The 26651-nt window shown below is 37.6% G+C and overlaps 1 protein-coding gene across 1 annotated transcript in view; it reads right to left on the bottom strand.

Moving 5' to 3' along the window:
* The window catches only part of LOC139444930 (uncharacterized), a 68596-nt gene that overhangs the window by 21706 nt on the left and 20239 nt on the right, over window positions 1-26651 (bottom strand). The window contains exon 2 of the mRNA XM_071225952.1: window positions 10429-10536. Within this exon, the coding sequence (XP_071082053.1) occupies window positions 10429-10536 (108 nt within the window). The remainder of the gene's footprint in view (window positions 1-10428; window positions 10537-26651) is intronic.

Genomic DNA, 26651 nt, shown 5'->3' with positions numbered 1-26651 from the left:
TTCCTAGACTGGTAAGGGAGTCAATCGTAGAATTCACAATTGGCATAATCATGCCCAAGTTGATATTCGCTCTCTGAAAAAGAGTAACAATTTTGTCCATCACATGGAGCACGTAAGTCATCAAGTGAGTAAGTCGGATAAAGGAGTACGTGCGAATTTTCTTCTGAATATTCGTGGCAACAGCGTTGTTTCGCTCGGCAGATTCCTCTTCAATTTCGAGAACAAGAGCTGGCCAGTTAGATTTCACTGCTTTGACCGCCCGTCCCACGGAAAGCCAACAAACACTGCACGGTTGTTTTAAACTTGAAAAGTCCGAGTCTTCAAGGACCTCTGAAAATTCTCGCAATCTGTTGTATCTCGTCGCTGAATATTCAAACAGTTTGTAGATATCATACAATGTCGTTCTATATTCCGCTACACCTTCGAAATCTTCGCTGCATCGGCTGAAGCAAGTGCGACAAGATGGGCTATGCAATGGACGTGCACAAGATATGAATTATGATCCTGCCACCTCTTCCCAACTCCTGAGAGTTTCCCGGTCATAACAGACGCACCATCCGATCCTAGACCGACCACTTCACAAGAAAAAATACCCATATATACAAAATATACAATTTTGTATATTTGGTATTTCCAAAATATACAATTTTGTATAGTTGGTATTTCCAAAACTATACAATTTTGTATATATGGTTAGATTTTACCACTGCTTCATTGAATTTCTTCACCTCTTATAGAAGGTTTCACATAATATGTGGTTGCCAGGTTTACTAATGATACCGAACAGTATTATTATTGCATGTGACAACAATGCTTTAATACTATTTTTATTATGACAACTATATGATGTTATGAAATAATTTGTATTTCGTTATGTTTTACATAAGAAATAGAAGATTTGTACAGATCTTAATAAAAGTTTGATTAATATAAAATGCGTACGACACCTTTAGTCAGAATTAGTCAAGGATGGTTAATTAAGAAATAGTTACCTGTTTACCTTTCATTAAAGTGGAACAGACCAAGTGGCCAGAAAGCAGACATTTTGAGAATTTACAGGATAAGTTATGCACTTTTAATCAAATCATACACCAGAAGTGAAATATTTTTACGGGATATATTTATTTCTTATTAACTTTAATGTGGAACATACCACTCATACAGTGGGCGGAAAAGTTATCATAAGAAATTATATTTTTTTCATTATCAGAAAGACACTATATATACAACATAAACTGAAACGAGTGCTATCACACATTTTGATGTATTTCATTAGATCATTGCAAAGGACACTATTCCTCAAAGTTGTTGTTCTTGCTTTGCTTTAAGTGTTTAAGTGTGATCGTCTTCTGTCTGGGCCACTTTGGCTGACCTGTCTCCTGTGGGACTCGTTTGTGAGTAGGGTACACATCTATTTGAAGTTTTAGCATTCATAAAATTTATGCTTGTGATGATCCCATTATTATTATTATTATTATTATTATTATTTATATATATATATATATATATATATATATATATATATATATATTCGCATTTTTTTTATCTTTAGCTGCTCTGTGTACATATGTTAGAGTAGCTATCTCTCAGAAATGTAGGGAAATTTTGTTTGTTTGGCCTTCGCTATTACTTATCTACGACAAATCGGATCTAACTGCAATTCTTGTTTAAACCGAGCAAAGTATGGTCTTTACGCTCAAGGGGAATTGATTCAGGTTGCAAAATATAGGCGTACCTTGTCATTGCGATCTTAGAGAATTCCTCAATGTAATATAATACTGTACTTATAGTGGGTGAGATTGTACTCAGGTTATGGAGCAGTTTAATCTGTGTAACAATATATTTAATGAAAATGATGCCAAACAACCTCAACGATTTGTTTTTATTAATCTTCTTAATTTCCTATGTTCTATATCACTGAACAAACTACTCTGTGCTAACAACACACCATCAACCCGACGCAGATCAAACGCCACTTACACAATCATAATGTGGTTAATCTGTATCACTTAACGAGTTTGAATAGCTTCCTCTGCCCACAGTTGAGAGCAGCACAGTAATTAGTAGTTTAGACCAGGCGAATACACTGGTCACACTTGACTGGTCTGTCTGATGATTCGGTCACCTGCCAAATGGGATGTCTGACAATTGGATGTGAACCTTACAGAGGAAGTTATTTTATGAACGCGTCACGTGTTACAAAAGAGATGACCATTATCTAAGTAAAATACTTCTAAGATCATAAAGGACATAATATTGAATAAAGTGAAATTCATTTTCGACAAACTTTTATGAACAAATTTAAAACAGTGTGGGCAGATTCTATTTTCTAAAAGGGTTGGGGGGTTGTAAATTGTCCTGTTTCAATCCAGATCTAAAACTAGTTCAAATGCGACGGTGATCCCTGTATTTAAAACATAAGGAGCAACAACTTTACGATCATGAAAGTTCTTAATGTATTGCCCTTAACATTATGTTTATCGTTCCAAAGCTCTGTTCTCCAGCTCAGTTCATCTTTGTTTATGAGAACGTTCTTAATATGGGCAATTTTCTTCTTTCGGGACATTGGAGCAGTTAAAACATCATAAATATTAAGATTACAGGCAATTTTAACAACTTTAGAACTCCATGAACTTTTACATAGTATAACCATTTTCTTCATCAAAGCGTTACAAGTACTGTTATTAAATCTTGGGGTAGTCTAAAAACATTAGCATGTAATGTAACAAACGGGGAGGAGAGACCCATGTCTCCATTAGTGGCTATACTGGAGGTACCGTTACTAACACCAAGAAATAATTTACAGGCTCTATTTTGGGTTAGTTTAACGTTTTATCCTCATATACCAGAGCCATAGAACATTACCGGCTCCACAAGACTTTTATACAGTTTCATAAAAACATCATAAGACATACACCCAACAGAATAAGACAAAGCATGGCTGGCAGAATTGTACAACTCTTTCACAGTTTCACATATCTAGATGCTCGTCAACCCGTAGTCCCAGATAACGATATGATTCTGCATAGACCAGTGTTTGCCCAGCGTAGAGGAATCTGGTTAATCTGTATCACTTAACGAGTTTGAATAGCTTACTCTGCCCACAGTCGAGAGCAGCACAGTAATTATTAGTTTAGACAAGGCGAATACACTGGTCACACTTGATTGGTCTGTCTGATGATTCGGTCACCTGCCAAATGAGACCAACGTAGCCATTACACCTTTTTACAAGATGGAAAACATCTTTGCTGTTAGTGATTACATATAAAGAAATCTAACCAATTCACAGGATATACGTTGTAGAACAGAATGCTATGCCAAGTCATTCCTACCTGATACCATTAATAATTGGAATAGTCACCGGAAAAAAGAGGATTATTAAACTTGGAGAATGTTATATTCAGTTAAGCCATGATACCAGATTTTGTCACTTTAAACTTCCATCGGCTTAAAAAACACATCTCAGATAACAAATCATGCATGCTCTTGTGGCTGTCACAATGGTACATTGCATTAATTTTTTCACATGCCCCAACTACAATATATTAAGAAACGATTCTATTCTAAAGGTTAAGTGAGTTTCTAATCAGTGGTTTATTGTAAACAATTTGAACAGTGCCTTATTTAGCTATTTTGAACTCGGCCATGTACATCCGACGTTCGGGTGGATTTGCACATATATAATAACTAGTAGTAAGAATAAATACATACTTTGAGACACGTATTAAGTATTAAACAGTTAAATAGCTTTTCTTAGGAAACCCCTTTCCATCAACCGCACTGTTGACCTATCTTTTTTGTTCTGTTTTGATGTATTGATGTATTATTTAATACAATATGTATATCTCCCCTTATCCCAATGTTAATAAAAGGAAGCTTGGTGGTTACTTTTGGGATATAAGAAATGAATACAGACTGCCATACTGTCTGAATGTCTTAACAATCACCGGGTGTGACCACGTAGACAGGATATCATTCGGGTTTCTCATAATTACTCCATGAGCATGCTGGGTATTGTAGCTTGGGGATATTAAACGCAAGTTTGTTATCAGAGGAGATTGATAGTGAACTTTTAGTACCAGTTAGATATGATATCTATATGACTTCTTTCTGTTTGACAAAGGATTAAGGGTATATGTGTGGGTAATCCTTTCACGCTGATGAAAGAAAGTCACTCTTCTAGTTCATGTAATCTACGTCAAATAAGATCAGAACACATTATTACAACATACTCAGGATACCAATAACAACGAAATGTACAAATTAACAAACCTGATCAATATTATTATTACATGTTAATGCCATGTATGTAAATATAGCTATATAAACATATGTTTAATTTTTCAGCTTGTGTGAAGTCGTCCATAAATAAAAGAAAACGTATATTTTCCCAAAATTATATTACCCTCAAAAGGGCAATTATATTCATGTTACATTTTTTCAGTCTTTTTTTTAATTCGAATTACGTAACATTTATGTTACTTTGATTTTATTAGACCCATGTTGTTGTTACAGACCCAGGGATTGACTAGGTTCATTACATGTCATAAAAGTGCCGGGACATGTGGTGGCAATACATTCTCTAATTAACACCTGTCACAAAGGGACGGGCAATTTGGGTTTGTCCTCAGGGAATGTGTTATGCAATTTGTGTATTCACGAAATAACATTCAACAAATTATGTACATGGTCCTGTGATGTAGGATTGATGCATTCGTACTTCTTATAAATAAATGAATTGCATTTTTTTTCTTAACCGTGTGCGAAATACGCATAATGTCGGAAAGCACACGTTAAATACTGACTTCATCCCAATATAAATCACAAACCCTCTCTTATAATTTGCATATTATTCTATATTTTAATTATGTAAATCACGTTCCTGTCACTTTTAATGTAGAATACGTTAGTCACTCAACCAATTCCATTATTATTTTCCTAAAGATCAAAGATTAAAGCAGTTATCAAGATTTATTTTCCATATCTTTAGAAATACTTAATCTTTTAATTGAAACTGCCATCATGATGTATTATTATTATTATTATTATTATTATTATTGATGTACATATGGTTTGCACCCAACCATGCGCGTGCCAAATTATACAGCGTCAAGCTTTTAGAGCGCCAACTAAGTTTTCCAAAGTAGAAATTAAGCCAAATGAATATATATCAAGTTTCCTTTTGCTAGAACATATGCATGCTGTTGTGTTTTTTCAAGGTAATCTTCGTTCTCTCATTGATAACTATATTAAAAGAACAAGTATTATAAAATATAATACGGGAATATATTACACACGTTATTTACGCATCCGGTTGCTCATAATACAATGCTAGTAAACAATATTTTTGTTCCAGGGAGTGAATACCAATTAGACCAAGCCAGCTCAACATCTCATTCACTTATAAAAGACAACTTCATCATAAACATAGTCATCATCGGAGTATTAACAGTTTTTATGTGTGACGCTACATTCCCCGTTATAGTGCAAGTATCCATGATAGAAAACGTATGATGTCTGGAAACGTAAGATCCGACGATTGTGTTATGAATAATAATAACGGCATGTTTGATGCTGAACGCGCTGAACGAAAACAGGACAATCCGCCATTGTAGTCCGGCAACACAATATTTTCGTAATATTTTAAAAAATAATCTTTGATAATATTTTGTAGATGATTTTTGCAAGGACTACCGTTTTACAAAACGCGATTTTCCGCGTTTCCGCCGAGATTTCACATTATAACAATGTATATCTACAATGAAACGGACAGCTCAGAACAAACCAAATTCAACACTTTTAAGTAGTGATAAAATAGTTTTCATCCTCTGTGCAATCCACTCTGTTGGCATATGTGCACGAGAGCATATTACAAAACACATCGCGGCCTCCCCGTACAAACGAATCCAAGCTCAAACACTTTCAATACAGAAGTTACCGCCAATGCAATCGCCCCCGACAGCTAATCCTCTCTGTGCATTTGACCATAAAGTCAACTCACATACCAAGCACCGCGCCAGGACAAGTACCAGACGCCTCAACCGCCCACCCGTCAATATCATTGCAAGGACAGTATGTACTCCCGCTAACAGTGTGGAGTACTAATTAAACATTCCAGTAATGTTACCCGCCACTATATCAGTTTTTTGTAACTTGCCGATACTATTTTGCACATACAAAACAGATATAGAGCAATACATAGCAATTATCATCCTTTACCAACATATACAAAGAAACACAGTGCTCAACTTAAAACACTTCAATTTGCACATATATAATATTTATACACACATACATAAGAATTATCTCCCTTTACCAATATATACAAAGAAAACAAATTTGGATACACCATATATACAAATTTGTATATTTTTGTATATGTCGTATATACAAACTTGTATATTTTTGTATATATCATCATTCCAATCTTGTATATCCTTTGGAAATATCATCTTTCCAAAGGATATACAAGCTTGTATATATGGATTTTTTTTGCAGTGCTTTTTCCAAAGGAATGTTCCATTGAGGCAAAATTTCTAGAATTTTTTCCATGATACATTCGGCTGTTCCACTATGAACTGAAAAATTTCCTAAAAACACTGTTTCTGCCTTTCCGTCGTTAACGATTTTCACAAACAATATAAGTTTTTTTCAACCATGATATTTACAGTCTCATCAATAATGAGTCCAATAAACTTGCTTTTTCAAGTTTATATTTTAAATTTCCTTTAGTACTCTCAACTAGTGCATTCTCCATCGCGTCTATGGAGTCCGAATGAGTGTAGGTTTCTCCCTGTAAATGTTCACATCCGTTTCGCTGCTGCAGTTCGATTAGTTTAGAAAACTTGGATTTAGCAATATTTTCTTGAGACATGAATAAAACTGTGTTTAACATTGCTGTTAATTTCTTGTCAGATTTGTCTGCTGCCACCTCCATAGCGCTGCCATTGCATTTTGTCTATACATTGTTGTAACGGCCTGATGATGAGAGGCGCTGTCTCTATGATCTTTCAAAGCAGATTTCTTGAGATTAATACAACCTTTAGTGAAACTGTTAGATTTATTTGCTGCCTCGCAGATTCTGAAAAACATTATGATTTTGTCGCCCTCCTCCTCAAAACGTAGCCACTTGAATTCATTTGACCACTCCGCATTAAACTTTCGCAGTACAGATTTCTTTTTCTTTTTCGAGTCTGGTTCGCTAGGCATTTTGTCCGAAGATTTCAAGGGAGTTGGCATGTTTAATTCAATACATTCGCTCGCATCAGCCGCATGTTTCCGTTTCAGATTAGCACTAGACGTCTCACCCCCAAAGAAAGTGGACAGATTCGTCTGCTTCGTCTTCGACATGTTTAATCTCGTGTCACGAGGCAGCATAGATCACGTGATTACCAACGTCATCTATCAAGACAATATTATCCAATCACAGCGATGCACGTTAATTGGTGCGGGATAGTCATGCTATTAATAGATGGGGGTTTCCCTGGAATGCGAGACAGTCACTTGCGTTTCTGTGTTTGATGAATAAAGCCTATCAATTTATATGACAAATTTGTAAGGCAAGTAACTGTTGACATGATCATATCTTAAAACAAACAATGTTTTATCGGACATGGTAGCCGACAGCGTTCATATATATCGGCTTGTTGATATTTTTATCGGTAAAAAGCAAATTATACCGGAGAACAGAAATACTGAGCTCTAATGGGACATAAGAATCTGTCTGGGTGATCCACTGTTGGTCCCAAGACAGGAATTGTATAGTGTCTATGACCCAATGGTCCCATTGTGGTAGATTGATTCTTGGCTACGAAGTCAGGGAGTGATCTTATCATTATATGGGTAAGACTAGAATAGTCTAAGACATGTTTTCTCTGAAACTCTTGCTGCTGTAGCCATCGCTAGTAGAAACGATATTTTCCTGGCTTTTTTAAGTAGGGTAGCCTTCACCACGGGTTTGTAAGGTTCCATTAACAGTGCCGATAGTACCACAGATAGATTCCACTTGGGGAAGATATGAGTAGTCTTAATATCTTCCAGTAGAAAGGATCTCAGTCTGTTGATAATGTGATGGTTTCCGATTGATAATCCATCATGTAAAAGTACAGAATAATCTGTAACCTTCTATCGTCCTGTGTCTGAATTTATTGTCTTGACGTAGATGAAGCAGAAAATCCACTACCATAGGGATTGATATAGTCTTTTTCTCCACTGGACAAACTTGTCCCATCTGTTGTCATATTAAAGGGAGGATGAAGGTCGCTACGATCTTGCCACAGCCCCGGGGTTGATGGTTCTTATGGGGATGTAAGATCCATTCTGTTGCCACTTTTATCCCTTGGGGGGAAAGCTGTCGGCAAGGATGTTCAGTTTCCCTGTGTCTTGCTTCCATCCGAAAACTGATGGTATCAGCTCGTCTTCTTCAGTGGATTCTCCGCTCATGTCAGGACATAGCGAAATGTGAAAATGTGTTGTCAATGAAACAATGGGCTTCGCAAAAACGTTCTCGTTGTTATATCAGGGAACGATGGTGCGTGGTGTCTCTGGTTGAGTGTTTGTAATGTTCGCATAAGCGATCATGTAAGTCAGTCTGTACTTGATTACGGTAAAAATCTTTACAGTCAGTCCAGACACGTGACATGTAATTCTTCCTGTGCAGTAAACTGTTATCCTGTATGTTGAGTCGACTGGTTTCAAGCTCTACACACGGCAGACCAGTGGTGTGTCCGAGTTCTGAGTAGCAACTGTGATGTTGCCGGTGTGGGAGCAAGTTGATGCCCATGAAAAACGATACGACTTGTCCGGTGATGTGAACTTAAGACCCAGTTCAACATGCTTGAGACTGTGAATGTTATCCTTCAACTGGCCTACAACCTTGCCAGCGTAATTGGGCCAAGGTGATGTCTGATGAATATGTTAACATGGAGTAGGCACATGACATCCCACCGTATTCAATCTCCTCAAAACCCTCTGATTCCGGCTCTAAATAGCCTTGGGTATCTCCTGGTATGGCTGGCTTGTTTGGTTGCCGTTGGACGGCCTATCCCTGGATACTGTGCGTCTCCTGTACAGTATTGTTCTCTAATCTAGTGCTGGCTTGGTGACTGGTCCAGGGGTTGGTGACCGTGAGCCCAAAGTGGTCCATGGCCCGGCCGTGCGGCTCAGCTTGTTGATCTTGTGTAGCATGGCCCACGGCTGTGGACGAAGATCTGGTAGTCTTAGCCAGAGCTACCCTCGCAACCTTAGCGTCCATATCCGACAGCTTAGATTCAAGCATGTCCTTCATCTCCTGCTGTTCTCTTAGTAGTTGTTGAATGAGACTCATGGTGAGTGCAGGAGATGATGGGGTCACTGGAGAGGGAGGCGCTGGGGTAGACACTGATTTCTCAGTAACTATCTTGTCAACTTTCTTCTTTGCCGAATCTCTCCTCTTGGCCTTAGTCGCGGCTCTGACATCTTGGAGATCTATTCGGATGTGTGACTGCATTGCTCACATCTCTCCTCCATGGTGCAGGTCTTCATTCCTCTGCACTCCTCGTGATCATAAATCGACACTTACACCTGGGGATGGAGGGAGACCTCACAAACCCAACACCAGCTATACTCATGTGCGTGTTGTTTCAAGCACTACTTCCTTAAATAAATATATATTTATATGACTGTTATTATAGCATCTTATTAGAATAATCTTAGGTTAATGTGACCTACTACCAAGTGCTAGATTGTCACAACTACTATAATTGACTCTAGCACACACAGGAAAAAAGTGATGTTGCCGCCATTGTGACGTCAAGGCTTGGGTAGTTAATAGAATACTTGGCGACAACTAATTGTGTGATTGACAGTGAAGAGGACGTCTGTTGAAAATCTAAAAAAGTTTAGTTAGTGTGATTGAAACCAATATACAGGATTTTTGGCAGATATGTAATAGAGGTAGAAGTTTCGTAAGAATTATAACATTTGATGTAATAGGATTAACTACATTAACCTCATAAAGTACACTGAAAATTATTTAAATCAACAATTTCTATTTACAGCTAACACACTGAACATGTTGAAGGAAATAATCATAATGTTTTAGCATAATTCCTATTTTTCCACGTTGATTAAGATTTGTGATTTGAGTGAGTGAGTTTAAGTTTTACGTCACATCGGCAGTATCTCAGCCATATAGTGACGAGGTTTTTGTGATTTGAGGTCTCATACTGTAACTTCGACTGCATTATGTACATAACTATTCCTTTTAACCAATATATATAATAATGTTAAAGCAATAGTATAAAAATTATTTCAATATTTCACCGTCCTAAATACATTTTTAACAGTTACAAATAGATTACATCCTCAAATTAATTCAGCATTTGGGGGTACCAAGGCTCGAATCTGCACAGCAAAGTAAGGGTTAATAAAATTTGTTCAGCATATTACCTGTGTCATGGTATTGATGGAGAGTGGTGGGAGAGCAGGCACACAGGACTCTCTGTTTCGGGACCGACTAGCACGTGGGCTCTCCTCCACTGCCATCTTTAGCTTATTCTGTGGATAAACAAAATATTTACATGCATGTACTGCCACAGTTAATATTAGAGAGGTTGGAGAATTCTACTGTTACCCAAAGCGGTAAAACATCACCTCAAACATCTTCAATCAGAAATATTCCTATCAGTGTATTTATTTAAGATTTGACTTTAACTTTGTGTGAGTTCATTGGAGTATAAACCTTCATAGATTGAAGGCCAAACTATGAACGTCAGAGCTTGCGACGATGTTCATACAATTGTTTGGTCCCCACTCTACGAAGGTTCATACTCCAATGAACTCAGACAAAGTGAAAGTCAATTCTCATAATTTATTATAACACTATGTTTTACCTCAAGGGATGTAGACCTATATCTACACAAATTATATTTAGTATGTGTGACTTCATGTTTAAACTGACAGCCATACAACAACCAGCTGTATCGCGGAATAAAACAATTCCTCAAAACAAGAGGTGACATGAGCGTATGCATGCTCAACATGCTCTATAGGAACAACTTTTGTAGTTTCTTTACATCAAATGTGTTTAAATAATATTCTCATTAAATAAGAAAGGTCTGTTAAGAATTACCTCAGTATTATCAGTCACAACGACAGTGCGTCCTAATACATTTACATCAAAGATACGACGTCAAAATGGCCAACATGACAGACGTGACGGCAGAGATTTCTGAAGTTGTTAATAAACCTGTGGCTATTTCTAGTGTTACTGACCACTCATCAATTGGCCGATCATTGTAAGGTGATTGTAAAGATTTGTCCAATAGATTCTCAGGTAAAGACATAGATTGCTGTAGACTGTCACTGTAGTCTAGACATGCATTAAGTCCATACTATGATACTTTTGATGTGCTTTTCTTCATTTTGTTCTCTAGGATTGGTTGTAGTGAGGATATCCTTGAACAGGCATGCAGTCAAACTCTCTGACTTATCCCAATGTATGGCAAAATGCTAAGTTCAAGATTAAATGTCCTAAATGATGAGTACAACGCTTCAGTATTTATTTGTGCTAGGGAATTCCCAGGTGTTTTCCAAGGAATGTGGAAGTAGTCCATCAGTGTTAACGTCATTTCAAGAATAAAGTCTCATGAAAAACGTATGAACGTCAAAATGTGTTGTTTATACACCTATGAACTTCAGTTTCGTGGTCATGTGGCCAAAATCTCGTCCAATGGAAAAACTGTATATCACGTAAACTTCATATTAAAAAAATATTAAAATTTTGACAGATGAATATATCAACACAAGCATTCATGTCAAAATACCACCAACAAATTAGTACAGACAAGTACCACTAAGCACTGTAAAAACAAAGGTTGAAGACAACATATAAAATATGTTTTTTGACCATATCTTATCTGAGTATGGCCATATACTATTGGGCAGTTCATGTAGAGTATTTAGGAGATTGTAAGGATGGCAAGGGAGAAGGGCATCAAGCAAACAAACATCCATTATTCAATACTGAATGCCAATAAGCACAAGCTCTTTACAAACCTGTTGATATTGACCACTGCATATGAGCAAGTGACACAAAGATTGGAGTGCAACTGATCAATGTATAGCTAGGCATACAATGCAGTAACTGCCTGGCTTTCAACAGCCAGGTGAACTATTGACCATGGACACAGAAACAAAGGAGCTAAACACTGAAAACTTGCCAGCTCCATCAGGGAGAATGTTTGAGAACTAACACTAGGCTCAATCCTCCCTTACTTCAAACAAGGGGCAGGTTAAACTGGGTTGCTCACATGGAACTGATGTACATGTATCAGTGTCCTGAGTAGGACAAGGAACAAAGTACCACATTTGTACCAGTCTGAAAACAGATAAAAGCTTCAGAGTTTTCAAATAAACTTCCTTTTTGTTCCATAAGACCAGCAGTCACAAGAGGGGTTTCAATGCTTTCTTCCTATACATATATACATCACATCCTTAAGGTATATTGTCAGGTAGTTTCTATCACCTATAAACAACATCATGCTACTTATCCGGGACAAGAATGACCTACTGATATTCCCATAACACTGTTAGCCATTGAATAAGTAGGCCATTTTCCTTACCCACTTTTTAAATCAATAAACGACTAATGAAGTTCCAACCTTTCTACAAATATTATGATTATTAGGCTATTATTACTCTGATAGGCTAGTATACCTTCTGCAACATTGTTAAGGAATGTGCACAATTTCCTTTTGTGAAACGGCCATAGAGTTAACAATCAAAAGAAAATATACAGGGTGAGCCTGCAAGCAATAATCAGCAGATCCTGGCACAGCTAACAGATGCACTGATGCACATGGACTTGCATGACTATAGAAATGATAGACGACTTATTAACTGAGCAATAGCAAACGTATTGATGGATATCTTTGTAACAAATCACCGCAAGACAGCTGGATATTTCTTGCACTAGACTCAAGGACTAGTGATCACTCATAACTAATTAGTCCTTAAGACATTTTAAAATTTTTTAATGTAAAACATTTTTAATTGGAAGGTCAGGTGGGATCATGTGATACAACCACAAAATGATTTCAAATGAAATTTCATGCTAATTGCAACTGGAGCATAGGGTAAAATTCAGAGAACCTCTTATATTACAGCAATTGTTAATTGACAATGGTTTTTCATTCACTTACAAACAATTTCTAATAGATCAGAATGATGTTTGGTTGTTTCTAGTTTTACGCTGCAGTAGTATAGGGAATGGGGTACCACTACTACAGAGGGAATTTTTTATGCAAAAATGATGTGATTCAACAATTGTCATGATTCGTAATAAAAGAAACATCAATATTAATTAATAATGGATAAAATTTACTATAGCCCACGAGGATATTGGAAAGGTATAGGAGCAATACAAAAATTAGCCACCGCGGCTAAGGTATCTAAAGATGTGGCCAAGGATTGGCTAAAGAAACAAGCGATGTGGCAAATATACTTACCGGCATCGCGTGATATCCCGAGGAAGAAGTTTGATATTTTACAACAAAAGAAGTTCATCAAGCTGACCTCTTGTTTCTTCCCCATGATAAGGTAAGACGCAAAACGTATAAATACGCTTTAACTGTAGTGGATGTGGCTAGTCCCTCTACAAGGAGGCTGAGCCATTAACCTCAAAAGATTAAACAGAAATAGCTAATGCACCGAGTCGCATATATAAAATGGCCTAAGCTATTTCAAGCAGATCCCAGTCTCGAGTTTATGGGATCAGTAACTAAACTGTTAACAAAGCATGATGTTGAAATCAGGCGTGGTCAAAAAGAGACCCACCGTAGTCAAGCTATTGTCGAAAGATTTTTATGACATAAGCAGAACGTTTGTTTGGCTATTACTAGGTCGCCATTTTCTGCAGGGTTACCATGGTTTTCGGCTACCTTTTCTCCCAAAAAACTAATATCCCAAAAAAGTAGCGGAGAATTTACAATTAAACTTTGGTAGCCCAATGTATATAGAGCAACTTTGGTAGCCCAATACATACAGAGCAAACTATGGAGACAACATTACAAAGTATAGGTCTGCGAACTGCAAAATCTATTGCGCTACACCTATTGCTAGAAAATGCATACCAAAGCAAACTAGTACCAGATATTGCAAACGTAGACTATTTTGCAGGAAATCTCGGCAGGACAAATCTACAACCACTAGAAGGTCTACCAACATTTGTGGACGATTTGTATGTGTTTTGGTATCTACACCACAAAGAATGTGTATACAAAAAAGGAAAATTGCTATGTACAACAGGAGAAGATAGTTCTGCGCAATACATAGTATCGAGAATATCTACAGCAGTACGAACAAGTATGGGAGAAACTCCAATTGGAGAAGAAGAGGACATATACATACAACAATTTTGCATACTATTCCTACACATACCGAAACCAAAAATAGTGCCATACGGAGTACAATTGCAAGAATAGAGCAAGATACAGAGCAGAAAGCGAAAAAGAAGTGGGAAGAACTATATCCAGAAAAAGAGGCACATGGCTTGTTTGTGGCAAAGATAGATGTTTCCGAAATACCTATAGACGAATTGCATGCCGCTTTGCCAGACTTCGAAAGACAACTACTAGCACACGGCTATGGTTTGTATTCTTTAGACTACACTAGGGACTTTTCTGGTACACTAGATAGAGAAGCTCTTGTCGAATATCTCTGCAAAGAATATGGTTTCCGAGAACCACGCGACCTTGCAGCAGCTATGCAGGAAAATACTCTAACTATTCTCGAAAATACACATGGCGTTGGGAAAAATGTCTGTACATGGGTGCATACCTACAATGGCTATACAACAAGAACAAAGTTCTACAACAAAGTCGTGTCCAATTTCGAAGCAGGAGAAATACGAGAACAACTTGGTGGACACCTTGCAGACTATGTGGACTGTCCAAACAAATATTTGGAGAAGACATTTCTACACCCACAAGTACGAGCTAGGGGATGCACACGTATAGAGGTATCTTTGTATGCCTGCAACAATGAATTGCAAGATACAGAAACAGCAGACTATTTGGTAGAAGATGCTCTACGGATAGTTTCCACAACGCCTTTGTTTGTAGTACAACCACCCGCAAAACAATTGGAAAATCTTGCCAGCTGCCTAGATCGTTGTTTGTGCTAGCAGATCGCTCACAAGGAACCATATTTGTAGCTTGGTATACGCATACAACAACTGGAAGAATAGCTGGAGTACGAATTTGTCTAACAACAATGTCTGTAGAAGACGACAGAAAATGGAATAGAACTATACGATGGGCTACAGGAGATTTTGGCTTCAGAACCTGTCCAATAATCCAGGTAGAAATTCTATCGGCAAACAAAGAAGGTGTAGAACTAGGTCCTCTATGTTGCTACTCAAAAGCAAAAGATACAAAAAATATCTTGTGCGCAAGCAAAAAGCCACCACAACTACACAAAAACGCAGTGTCTCCAAGCGTTCTATTGCCACCTACAGAAAAAGTAGAGTGGGAATGGAGAACAGCAAAATGCCACGCTATAGCTACAGATATGTCCGAATACAAACTACAAGAAGTACCAGAAATAGCAAAAGGAAGACAAATATACACCATGTCCACAAAGGATAGAGGAAAATATCTACAAGACATACAAGAATGTCTACATACAGAAGAATGGAAAAGACAAGCATGGAACTATCTAGAAGAAAAACAAAAGCAAAACCAGCTTGCAGAGAACAAAAAGAAAAAGAACTAGATCTTCTATCTTCCCTATTGCGCCAAAAGCAAGAATATACACAAATTTCGGGCAATACACGAACCTTGGTAGAAGATATACTACGAATTCCAAAAACAAAGAAAATAGCAGAAATAGCAGACGAAAAAACTGTATGGGCTATACTAGGATATCGAAGCCAAAACAAAAATTGGTCCTCCTACAGAGTTGTAATTGTGCACTAAGAAGAAGTTGTTGCGGTTTGGTCGAACAAAATTCTCGCAAAAGTGCTAGACAAATGCCACGACTTTGTAGAAAGCCTTGTAGACAGATTCGAAAGAGAAATTAGCTGTATCCCTAGAGATATGTTTCTTGTAGAAGAAAATATATCAGAAAACTGCTTCACTCAGTAATATTCCAGCTATATGATGGCTGGATGTAAATAACTGGACCAATCCGGTGATCGATTTTGTGAGCAACGGTCCACACTGTCAGGGTAAGATAACATACAATCATCCAAGTCACCCAGTCTCAGTGTCGAACCCAGAATTGAAAATCAAGGAGGGACTTGTCCCTTCATCATGTAGAAAATAGGAGGGATTTTGAAAAAGCAGGGGGGATAATTGCTTTCTTCATTGGTCTTATTTTGTATTATGTACTGGAACATCATCATATAAAAGTGTAACAGATCAGAATAAAGAACTGAAATGAATAACAATGCCTTGTGCTTTTTTTCTATTTTGATTAAAAAAGTCTGTAATTCTTTTGTTTTAGCGCGACATGGTCATTCACTATACAAAAGATCGTCTGCTATGACAGTCAGCGATTCATATTGTGTGATTTCAGAAACGAAACTAAAACAAACTAAAATCTTCAAAAATATTTTCAGAACTATTCAAGATAGAATATTGATTGTCTTTAAACATTTTGTCAAGGTTTTTGATTACTAAACAACAAAATACAACATAATTTTGATCAAAGTTTTGATACGTTCTCTACTAAAATAAATCAAATTTCGTTTCCTATGCCAATCCTGTCGATAATTTATTCAGCAACCTAAGGGACGTCACTCGTGTTCGAACTTCCGGTTGTTATCGATCGGTCTGTTGTTTACAATATTTGCTGTGAACTGTCTTTCTTCGTTAATTGATTAAAGATTTAGTGAGTATTGAATCTAAAGGTAGGGATAAACAGCTGATAGAGTAAGTGACTGTACAAGAAATTACTGTGCGCGACAGATCACGCTTTGATTTTTTTTTATGAGGGGCGATTTGATTTTTTATTGGCGTGAATCTCGCAATCGCGCGGCCTGGGTTGGACACTGAGTCTCACCACCCGATCCATTTGGTTGCCTCTTACAACCAGCATAGGCTGCTGGGGACCTATAGTGAGGCGGAATCCCCAACAGGAACATGTTCATGACAACTTGGGTGCTGTTGACAGAGAAATATCTAATCTGAAAGCCTAATTATCATAACATCATTACATCATCACGTTTCTTTATTTGTTTATACTTACACATGCAAATGTCATAACGAGTGGGTAATTTGACAAAATGCAATATCAATATATATTTAGGTCAGTAACCTGAAACAGTTCAAGAAAACACTTTTTGACAGCTAGGTATTTCATGACCATTTTGTAATAATTAACCTGACATCAAATGTGTACCCGTACATTTTACTCCCTCAAGCCAAAAATAAGCTCTAAATATAAACCCAATAATGCCAGGTAACTATGCCATCAATTACTGTCAGATAGTATCATATCAAAACAATGTCATGTCGAATATTTGGTGTAAGAAAAAGATCCTTCCTACTTTATTTCATGAACAACTTGAAATGCATTGACAGGTGTTCTTTTCCTCCACTGCACCTAGTGCAGGCTGCAATTAACAAATTACTGCACAACAGATAAACTGGCTCCATAACAGGCAAAAAACACTAGCCAGTCGGTCTACCATTATACCTTACAAAGATCTACTAGGTTCAGGCTAACTGGACAGCATAGCTGTCGGACCCTGCATAGGTACTTATGTCAATTTTGTGACAACATTCAAGACTTTCTCTAAAGTTCAAGTAGAGAACATTACCGGAAGTCCCAACACTGACCATTACTGCCCACTTGCACAAAGTGATCATAGAGCTACAACAATGGAAAGTTTATATGTTCACATGGTTTTAACTTAGGAGTAAAGATAATTGTAGTGAGTGAGTGAGTGAATGAGTATGGTTTTAAGCCGCTTTTAGCAATATTCCACCAATATCACGGCGGGGGACACCAGAAATGGGCTTCACACATTGTACCCATGTCGGGAATCGAACCCGGGTCTTCGGCATGACGAGCGAACGCTTTTAAACACTAGGCTACCCGACCGCCCCTAAAAGATAATTGTAGAGCTACTATCATTCTGTAGATCGGGTGCTCCCGGACATCAGTACTGAAAGTACTTTGCAAGCATGTCAGCAGTCATCAAAATTCAAAAGGAAACTTTTTACATTCCAAAAGTAATTATTCAAGCTGTGACCTGCTCATCTTTCCACTGTTCTACACTGAAAGCTCTCTTTTCTGCAAAAACACAACATGCTCAGCAATGACTGAATCCTTGTTCAGAATGTTGAGTAATACTGATAAAACACATTATTACCCACGTGGTGAAGATACAGGTGGTAAGATACTAAATCCGTACGTCACACGTGTGTCGTACAAGGTTGACCTTGTTTTATTCGTTTTGATTGGATAACCGTGACCTCTGTCACACTGGGACTTCTTTTTTCATTCATAAAAAATCGTGAGACGTTATTCATTTTGCAACTACAAGGCAGAACTGAAGAAATTAATGAGAATGAGAGATATTTACAAACACTTTATTAAACCAAACAATACAGTCACACGCATCAAATTTTGTTTGCATTATATAGAGCTTCTACAGACATTATATAATCGAGCTATATTCATTTACAATGTACGACTACCGTTCAATAGAGCGAGGTTCCCCATGAGACTGACGCGCCCGACCACTTTCGCAACTCTCAATTTGATTTAACGTAAAAGGATAAGCGTCTTGAAATGAAGTTTGTTTAAACTATCTGGACAGATATCTAGACTTACTTGGGATGATCCGGTTGTGCCATCAATGTCCCCTTCGAAGCGTATTTTGTGGCGCTGTTTCGGGTGGTGTTGTTCATGAATGAACATACCCGACTGCACGACCAGATCACTAACAGTGAACAGTTCTGATACAAATCATTCAAAAACTTCGTGGAAGTGTGCCTGACTTCTGATTTTCTGGCCCCAAACATCCCAAATGTGAACATGACATTCCCTATATCTTGCGTAAAAAGCTGTGAGTAGATTACGGTTGTCTTTTCTTATTCCGGTGGTGACCTTGCCCTTCGATTGTTCGAAGCTGTAACTGACATGCAAGCAGACTTGAGTTTGTTGATTTTCACGCTCGGTCAGATACCATAGAAAGTCCACTCGTTTTGTAAAAATGGTATCTAACGAGAATGAGTGTAGTATTCTCTATGAATAAAAACAAATTAGTTTGTTGTTTAACGCCGCACTTGGCAATATTCTAGCTATATGACGGTAGTCGGTAAATAATCGAATCTGGACCTCACAATCCAGTGATTGACATCATGAGCATCTATTGACGCAATTGGGATGCAATCACATGCATGAACCAAATCAGCAACCAGCAACCAGCAACCCGATCCCGTTAGTCACCTTTTATGGCAAGCATGGGTTGCTGAAGACCTATTCTAAACCAGATTTTGAACAGACAGAAGTTGACAATGTTGACATATGTTTGAAGTGTTAGTTTTTTCCCTTTAAACATACATGTTAACTTATTTGTAAATGTTTGAACACATTATTATTCCTTTATGTACTGTTTTTTTCTCAGCCCTCTTGATTATTTGTTTCCATAAGGAGCCATTTGGCACCTGCATGAAAAACAAAGGGGAGCGAAAATGAGTTTCCTGGGTGCAAACACAACTGACCTTTTAATACTAAACATTTCAGGCTAAAATAATTTGTAACAAGAGTTTGCCACTAACGTGGCTATATCCCCCACCCCTGTTGCAGAATTTATGACATAATTGAATCTAAACAAACCCTAACCTTATTTAACCGAGGTGGAACTTGTCAATGAAATTGTAAAAAAAAGATGAGTTTGGAACCTAAGTCCATCTTGTTGCCATGGAAACGTAAAAAATAAAAATTACAAAATTTCTAAATAGCAAAAGGCACCAGTTCAGCACGTACCTGACAGACCTGCAAAGTTTGATGAAAAAATATTGAACGGTTTATGAGTTATGCTCCAGAAACGAACCCTACACTCACAGAACCTAAGTCCATCTTGTTGCCATGGAAACGTAAAAAAATAAAAATTTCTTAAATTTCTAAATAGCAAAAGGCACCAGTTCAGCATGTACCTGACCGACCTGCAAAGTTTGATGAAAAAATATTGAACGGTTTATGAGTTATGTTTTGGAAACGAAACGTGACGGAGGGACGGAGCCCGTTTCTATATCCCCCGCCAACTTTGTTTCATATAAGGTCCAGTGTACTAGTTTAAGAGTCAATGGCATCCACTGCACCAGTATCCTGCACGTTTCTCGCTTGAAATTGCAAGTGCAATTTACAAAATAAGTATTCCATGAAACAATGGATTAGTAGAACAATAAGAAAGAGTCATCACATTTTGTTTTAATGTGACCATCCAAATTCTTTTAGCCATATCTCACAATAGAATCCACTGGGTGTTTGTTGGCCTTTCTGTATACTTCATAGTAATCATACTATGATTTGATAGTTGATTCAGGGGTCTTGAACTACCGGCTTAGACAAATATACTCAGCAATCTTAATCTCTACATAGAAAACAACACCTAGCACGATAAGAAATACATGTCTAAGTGAATTGGTGGGAGTGATGCACTTTACCAGGCACACACTTTTTATATACCATGTTTAGTGATGTATCACAAATTTTTATTGGCTAAATTCCCTTCCATTGCAAATTATCAAAATACAAAAATCTTACTATTTTTCATCATAACTTTTTCTGTGCATCTGTAATACAAGGAGAAAAATTGGTCTGGTCCAAGTATCAATAAAGGTGACAGCTTGTAAAGTTGTATTGATGCATCATTTTCTATCTATCTATCTATCTATCTATCTGCCATCATTAATGATACAAATTCATTTTACTACACAACAGTCCCATAAGCATAAGTCAGCAACCAGGTGTAACGCAACTTCACCTGCATGTCATCCTGGCATAAACAAACCTATTCAAGGTCAATATCTCCACTTTTAAAAACTTGACTTTAAATGAACATTTTTCAATTCAATCAATCAAAATACCCCAGTTACAGCATTAGTAATTAGGTTTTATTCAAACAATTCAAAAACAAATCAATAATCACTGAACATGAACTGAACTGTCAATCACTCAATAAATCCTGTACTGAACACAAGTCCTTAACATCTTTTCACTGATGAGGCAACAGAGGACTGATAAGAGCAATTCCATCATCATATGCAAACAAAGACTATGATGAAGCCAAACAAAAGATATGGCCCCCCTCCGTCACCAAGAGCTGAAACCATGAAGTCGCCTGCCTGCCTCACGTACCATGTGCTGCCTGCCAACAGTCTCGAGCCAGTGAGGCTGGTTTGGGAAAAGGGTGCACTCTGCTGTCACTTCACCTGCACATCTGCCTCCTCGATCTGCTACCGGTGACAATTGGGGGCATCTACCTGTTGTGGGGTCATTGCTGCAGGCAGGAGGGCATACAGGCACCTCCACAACTGCACTCAGTCAAACAGTTGTGACTTGAATTTCTAAGTGGGTCAGGCTTTGATAGGACCGCTCGTCTATATTTAGATACTATGGCTAACAGTTCTTTGTGGCAGTTCGCAGGATAAGGGGGCTCTCTGGATCAAAGATCGCCATCTCTAGGCATTCACATATCAGTGCGTAATGCCTACCCACGATCACTACATACTGGTACTTCTCCACACTTCAATGACCATGGGTTTGTTTTTAAGAGCAAGTGAAGCATGACAGCCATAAATAGCAGGTGTGCAGGGTCTTTCAGATGTCAATGACAGGCTAAGAGGGATGAGGCTAATAACCTGAGAATTAATGTCCTCAATATTCGATACATTATTTTATCATAAAGGTAAACTTTCTTATTCAATGGCTTCTTTCAAAGATTTGAAAAATGTGATAATCATGATAATGGAATTTCTTACTGGTATTACAGTTTCACTCAATGAAACTTTCAAGATCTGAGGACTTGTGTGTATATAACAAATGATTAACTCTTACTTTACAAATTAATACAACATTGCCCACTCTTGCACAAGGTGAGGTGAGGTGAAATTGGGTTTAACGTTGCATCCAAGATTATTGCACTTATATGGCGACGTGCATGCATGTGTGTCTGTGGCTGCTTGTACTAGTCCGGACTGATGCCGATTTATAGTGCTAGCTCACTGACATGAATACCTCACTCAGACACAGTATACTGACTCCGAGCCAACCAGTCCTTGTTTTAGCCCCTAATACTGAGCGCCAGACAGGGTAAAAACAAGTACCATCTTTTATCGCCTTTTGGTAAGAGGCGTCCAGAGATGGAACCCCGGACCTTCCACTCTCCGGGCCGACGCTCTACCACAAGACCACAGAGGCTGACCACTTTATCTCAGCAAGTACATGTTAGCAATACTGCAGCCACAGTGGTCTGTAATTAGTTTGGACCAGAGAAAACACTAAGCAGTTTGACACTGACCAGAGTTTGTGAGCAGTCCATAGAACCAAAAGGAATCTACAGGTTTTCCTAAAAATACTAATGATAATAATAACAATGTCATGATGATGACACTGATGATGATAAAATAATCTATTTATATGGCACTGTACTCCAACTATATAATAATATATACATGCTCTAAGTGCTCAAGACATTATTACCCTGGTTAATGGATCAGTGTGCACTTGATATTAAGAAGCAAGCACCTCACGACTATTTTCAGAAGGGCCAAGAAATTATTTTGCAGAACTATCTGTCTGGTATACAAGATAAATCAAAGTTCACACATGCATTTTTAGCATTATCTCCTTTGACTTTGCCAATATTTGACGTCCAAGCTTTGTTATCCATGCCCACAAGAAGCCTTTCGTCTCGATCCCAAGGAATGGTGATGACAAGTACCATCTATTAACGTCTTTTGGTAAGACATGGCCAAACGCTCTCAGGGTATGCTCCATCCACTACATCACAGAGGTGTTAGGAGTGATTTGAGTTTAGTGAAACGATAGAAGTGGGAGGGTGCTAGGTCGGGCGCATTGGGAAGTAAACTAAAGTCAGAGTCCACAGATGCAGTCACTGTCACTTGTGACATGCACAGGCACATTTTCCTAAAGCAGTAGCACACCTGAACATGCTGAAGGGAGCCACCCATTTTTATGTATTTGGTTGGAGTGAGGCCAAAGTCTTTCACTGTTTGCTCTGAAGCTTCAATTTCAAAGTGATGGGTACAGGAGTCTTATCCTGGGTTAAAACTAGAATCATCAATTTATCAGAATTCAGCTGATAACTGGTCAAGAGGTTCCTGGACATATTCAGATTGGACAGATTCTGATCTGGTGTAACATCCCTGGTACCTTCTGGCATATTCCCGAGGCAAACATGTCCACTAGCCTATATCAAAGCCTAGTTTCTACCCTTGCCACATCAAAGCCTCTTTTCTTGGCTCGACCCTGGTCACACATCGTCTAGATCATGAGTTGTGCCCCTTGTAATGAAAATGAGATATCTAATCAGATCGCTGTTCTTATCTTGCATTGCTTCAAATAGATGGCGACTACCATTGGCAATCAACTAGTCCATCAGGTAACAAAAACATCCACGATTTCACCCGACACAAAAACATAGGCAATCGTTGGGGGTCTAAATTGATGAAAAAGACATATTCGTGTCAACAAAGACAGGCAGCGGTAAATCAGTTTTATACGAAGGTGTACCAGTCATGGATGTTGATTGTGTCACATGTTTTCTGATTGGACTATCGATATGTGCAATAATCCAATCATATTTAGCACAGGAAATTGAGCCTGATGTGGCAATGGTGGAACCAAGACTTCGGTTAAAAGGCTAGCGGATGCTTTTGCCTCGGGAAGATGACCTTCTTGTGGAGCGGGCTAACATAGATTGTACCAGCCCAAAACTAATCCCGAAAGTGTTGTCAGTATGCCACATCGTAACACATCGGTTAGCCATAATCATGTGAATGATGGCCTCTATTTGAGTTTCAGCATATTCAGGACCACAGGCAAGGCTTAACCTATGACTTAACTGGTTTCCAGGTCCTTTAAGGGGAAAATTAGCATTGTAGAGCACATTTTGGGGAATTCTTAAAATTATAAAAATTAGACCAGACTATTTGATCATATGGCATGGAAGAATTCATCATTATACAATATTAGTATACTATTACTTCATCAAGTCAATAAGTAAGAGTGGGTAAACATGGTTAAGCATACAAGGTGCTAAGATGTTAACTTGATGCTCAGCAGTAATTATTCCCGTGTTATGGATTTTCGGACGCTAAAAAACATTTGTAGTTGTGTCGCTAATAACGTGAACTGTAAATCATCTCACTCACCTATAAATGCCAACTTTATCTTAAAAACAGCCTATCATCCAAGTATTTACAATGTTTGTGTTTCGCACATTGATCGTATATCTGAATTTATGTTTTTAATCTATTTTTTGAAACTTTCATTCAATACTGCAGAGCTCCAGATAACTTTTTGAGCAATTGAGTTTTTACTCAGGGTTTCTATTTTAATTGGGTTATTACATTTTTCATTGGGTAACAAATATTTTTTCACTCATCTATTCATCACTCTATAGTTTTTCCCCCCCAAAATAAGTGAACATTTTAAGATTATTTTTTTTTACATGTATATAACTCTTCTAAATAAATAGACTTAACTCGGAAAGTAAATTAGCTCGTACTTTTGTTTCGGAAATAAGCTCCTTTGGTCGCATGCTGAAAAAGCTTCACTGGGTATTTATGCATGCTGCTGTTATACATTAGAGTTTTTCATGTAATGCATGTGTTTCTATACACAAGTTATTTGAAAGTAATTGGGTTTTGAATATTTCTGGGGGGAATTTTACGCAAATAAGCTGCTTATCTGTAGCTCTGATGTTTACACTAATTTTGGCGAAATCATGTGAGAACCGATCTGCAGATCACACCAACTTGCCATTATTGACAGAAACTGTGATTAGATTACCACAATTGACATCTTAAAACAAACCTTAGTTGTCCGGGAAGGGATACATAAATCCCAAACTTTGACTTGTTAAGTCATATGTGTTGTTGTTTTACTTTATGTCAACATATCACTACAGTATCTTACCCTAAGGATATTATCTACTAAATGTCAGGCTCGCTGTCTTGCTTGATGCATGTCATCATATCCCAATTGTGTGTTTTGATGCTCTCGATATCCATCACTGGATTTTCTGGTCTAGACTGGATTAATTACAGTCTGCTGAGTGCTGCGTTAAACAAACAAAACAAATTTCATGCTACCATAATAAAACATGAAACCCCTTTGCATGTATGACCTTCAGCGTGAATTTGTCATTCAATACCAGTAACAAGCATTTCAGGAACATTCCCAAGCATTATACATTAAACAAACCAAATATATAATGAGGAATTCACTTTTATTAGATCAAGGGGCCTACAAATTCTGACAGTCTTAAAGCATTCCCATTAAATGGAACTGATTAATAACTATAAATAAGTGAAATTTACTTTGGAATTAAAAGCGTTTTGAATGTCATGTTTAAGATTGGATTTGAAAACCTTGAACACATTAAGGTGTCATTGGCATGATCGGTCTGATTAAGAATGCCAAGTGTCAACTACAGTCATTACAATAGTCTTGGGGCTTCAAAGTGTTTACAAACTCACTGTAGAAATAACCAATAGATCATGACATATTTGTGAAATCCATCTGACATATTTGTGAAATCCATCTGACATATCTATAGCAACATGGAAATACCAGGGCAAATTAGTCTATTCCAATGGATTCCAAATCCAATGGAAAATGAATAAGTTCCTTATTTTTTATTTTAATTATATATTTTGGGGGGCAGTAGTTCCTCACATAACCAGATGAGAGAAGTAACACCTGGTCAAACACATACATCCGTCTGCTGGCTTCAAGTACTGGTAACCAATACAATACAATACACGCTTGCAATGCTTTTTTCATGACTCAGACATATTAAGATGACTGAGAATCCTTATATATAGCAACCATCCTAAAATATAATAAAACATTCTAAGGTCCACATGGTCAACACTGATAATTTTTCTATCAACTTGATAAATGTAACAAACAGTTGTCAAATAACCTTTCTAACAATCTGTAATTGTAAAATAAATCTCTCAAAGTTGTGATTGTAAAATAAATCTCTCAAAGTTACATTATTAATATGATTAAGGAACCTCAGAAGAAAGCTAAGTGATTTGGATCACAATCTCTCCACTATTTCACCCTATGCCATACACACTGAATGTTACCTTGTCAGCACTATTAGTATGCGAGTTGTCAGGGTAGAACCATCAGACCAGCAGCTGATAGCAGGAACAATAAACCATACTATTAACACATCAAACAACCAGGTCACAAATTGTCAAGGGATTTATCTTGTCCTGTTCTGGGGCCAATATTTGGCCCCAAGTGTGTAGCAAATGTCAGGCCAAATTTCTGACTTGAAACGAAGATTTTCCCTGTTGATCATGCCAGGACCAACAAGAAAACAGCGCTATAACTATTCGCCCTGCCAAGGGACACTTTGTATAGTATATGCAATCAAATAGTAAATGAGTGAG

This window comes from Haliotis cracherodii, unplaced genomic scaffold (genome assembly GCF_022045235.1).
Source record: "Haliotis cracherodii isolate W230 unplaced genomic scaffold, xgHalCrac1.p SCAF_6, whole genome shotgun sequence".
Taxonomy (NCBI): domain Eukaryota; kingdom Metazoa; phylum Mollusca; class Gastropoda; order Lepetellida; family Haliotidae; genus Haliotis; species Haliotis cracherodii.
Note: the sequence above shows the minus strand (reverse complement) of the source record. Positions and strands in the feature narration are given on the sequence as shown.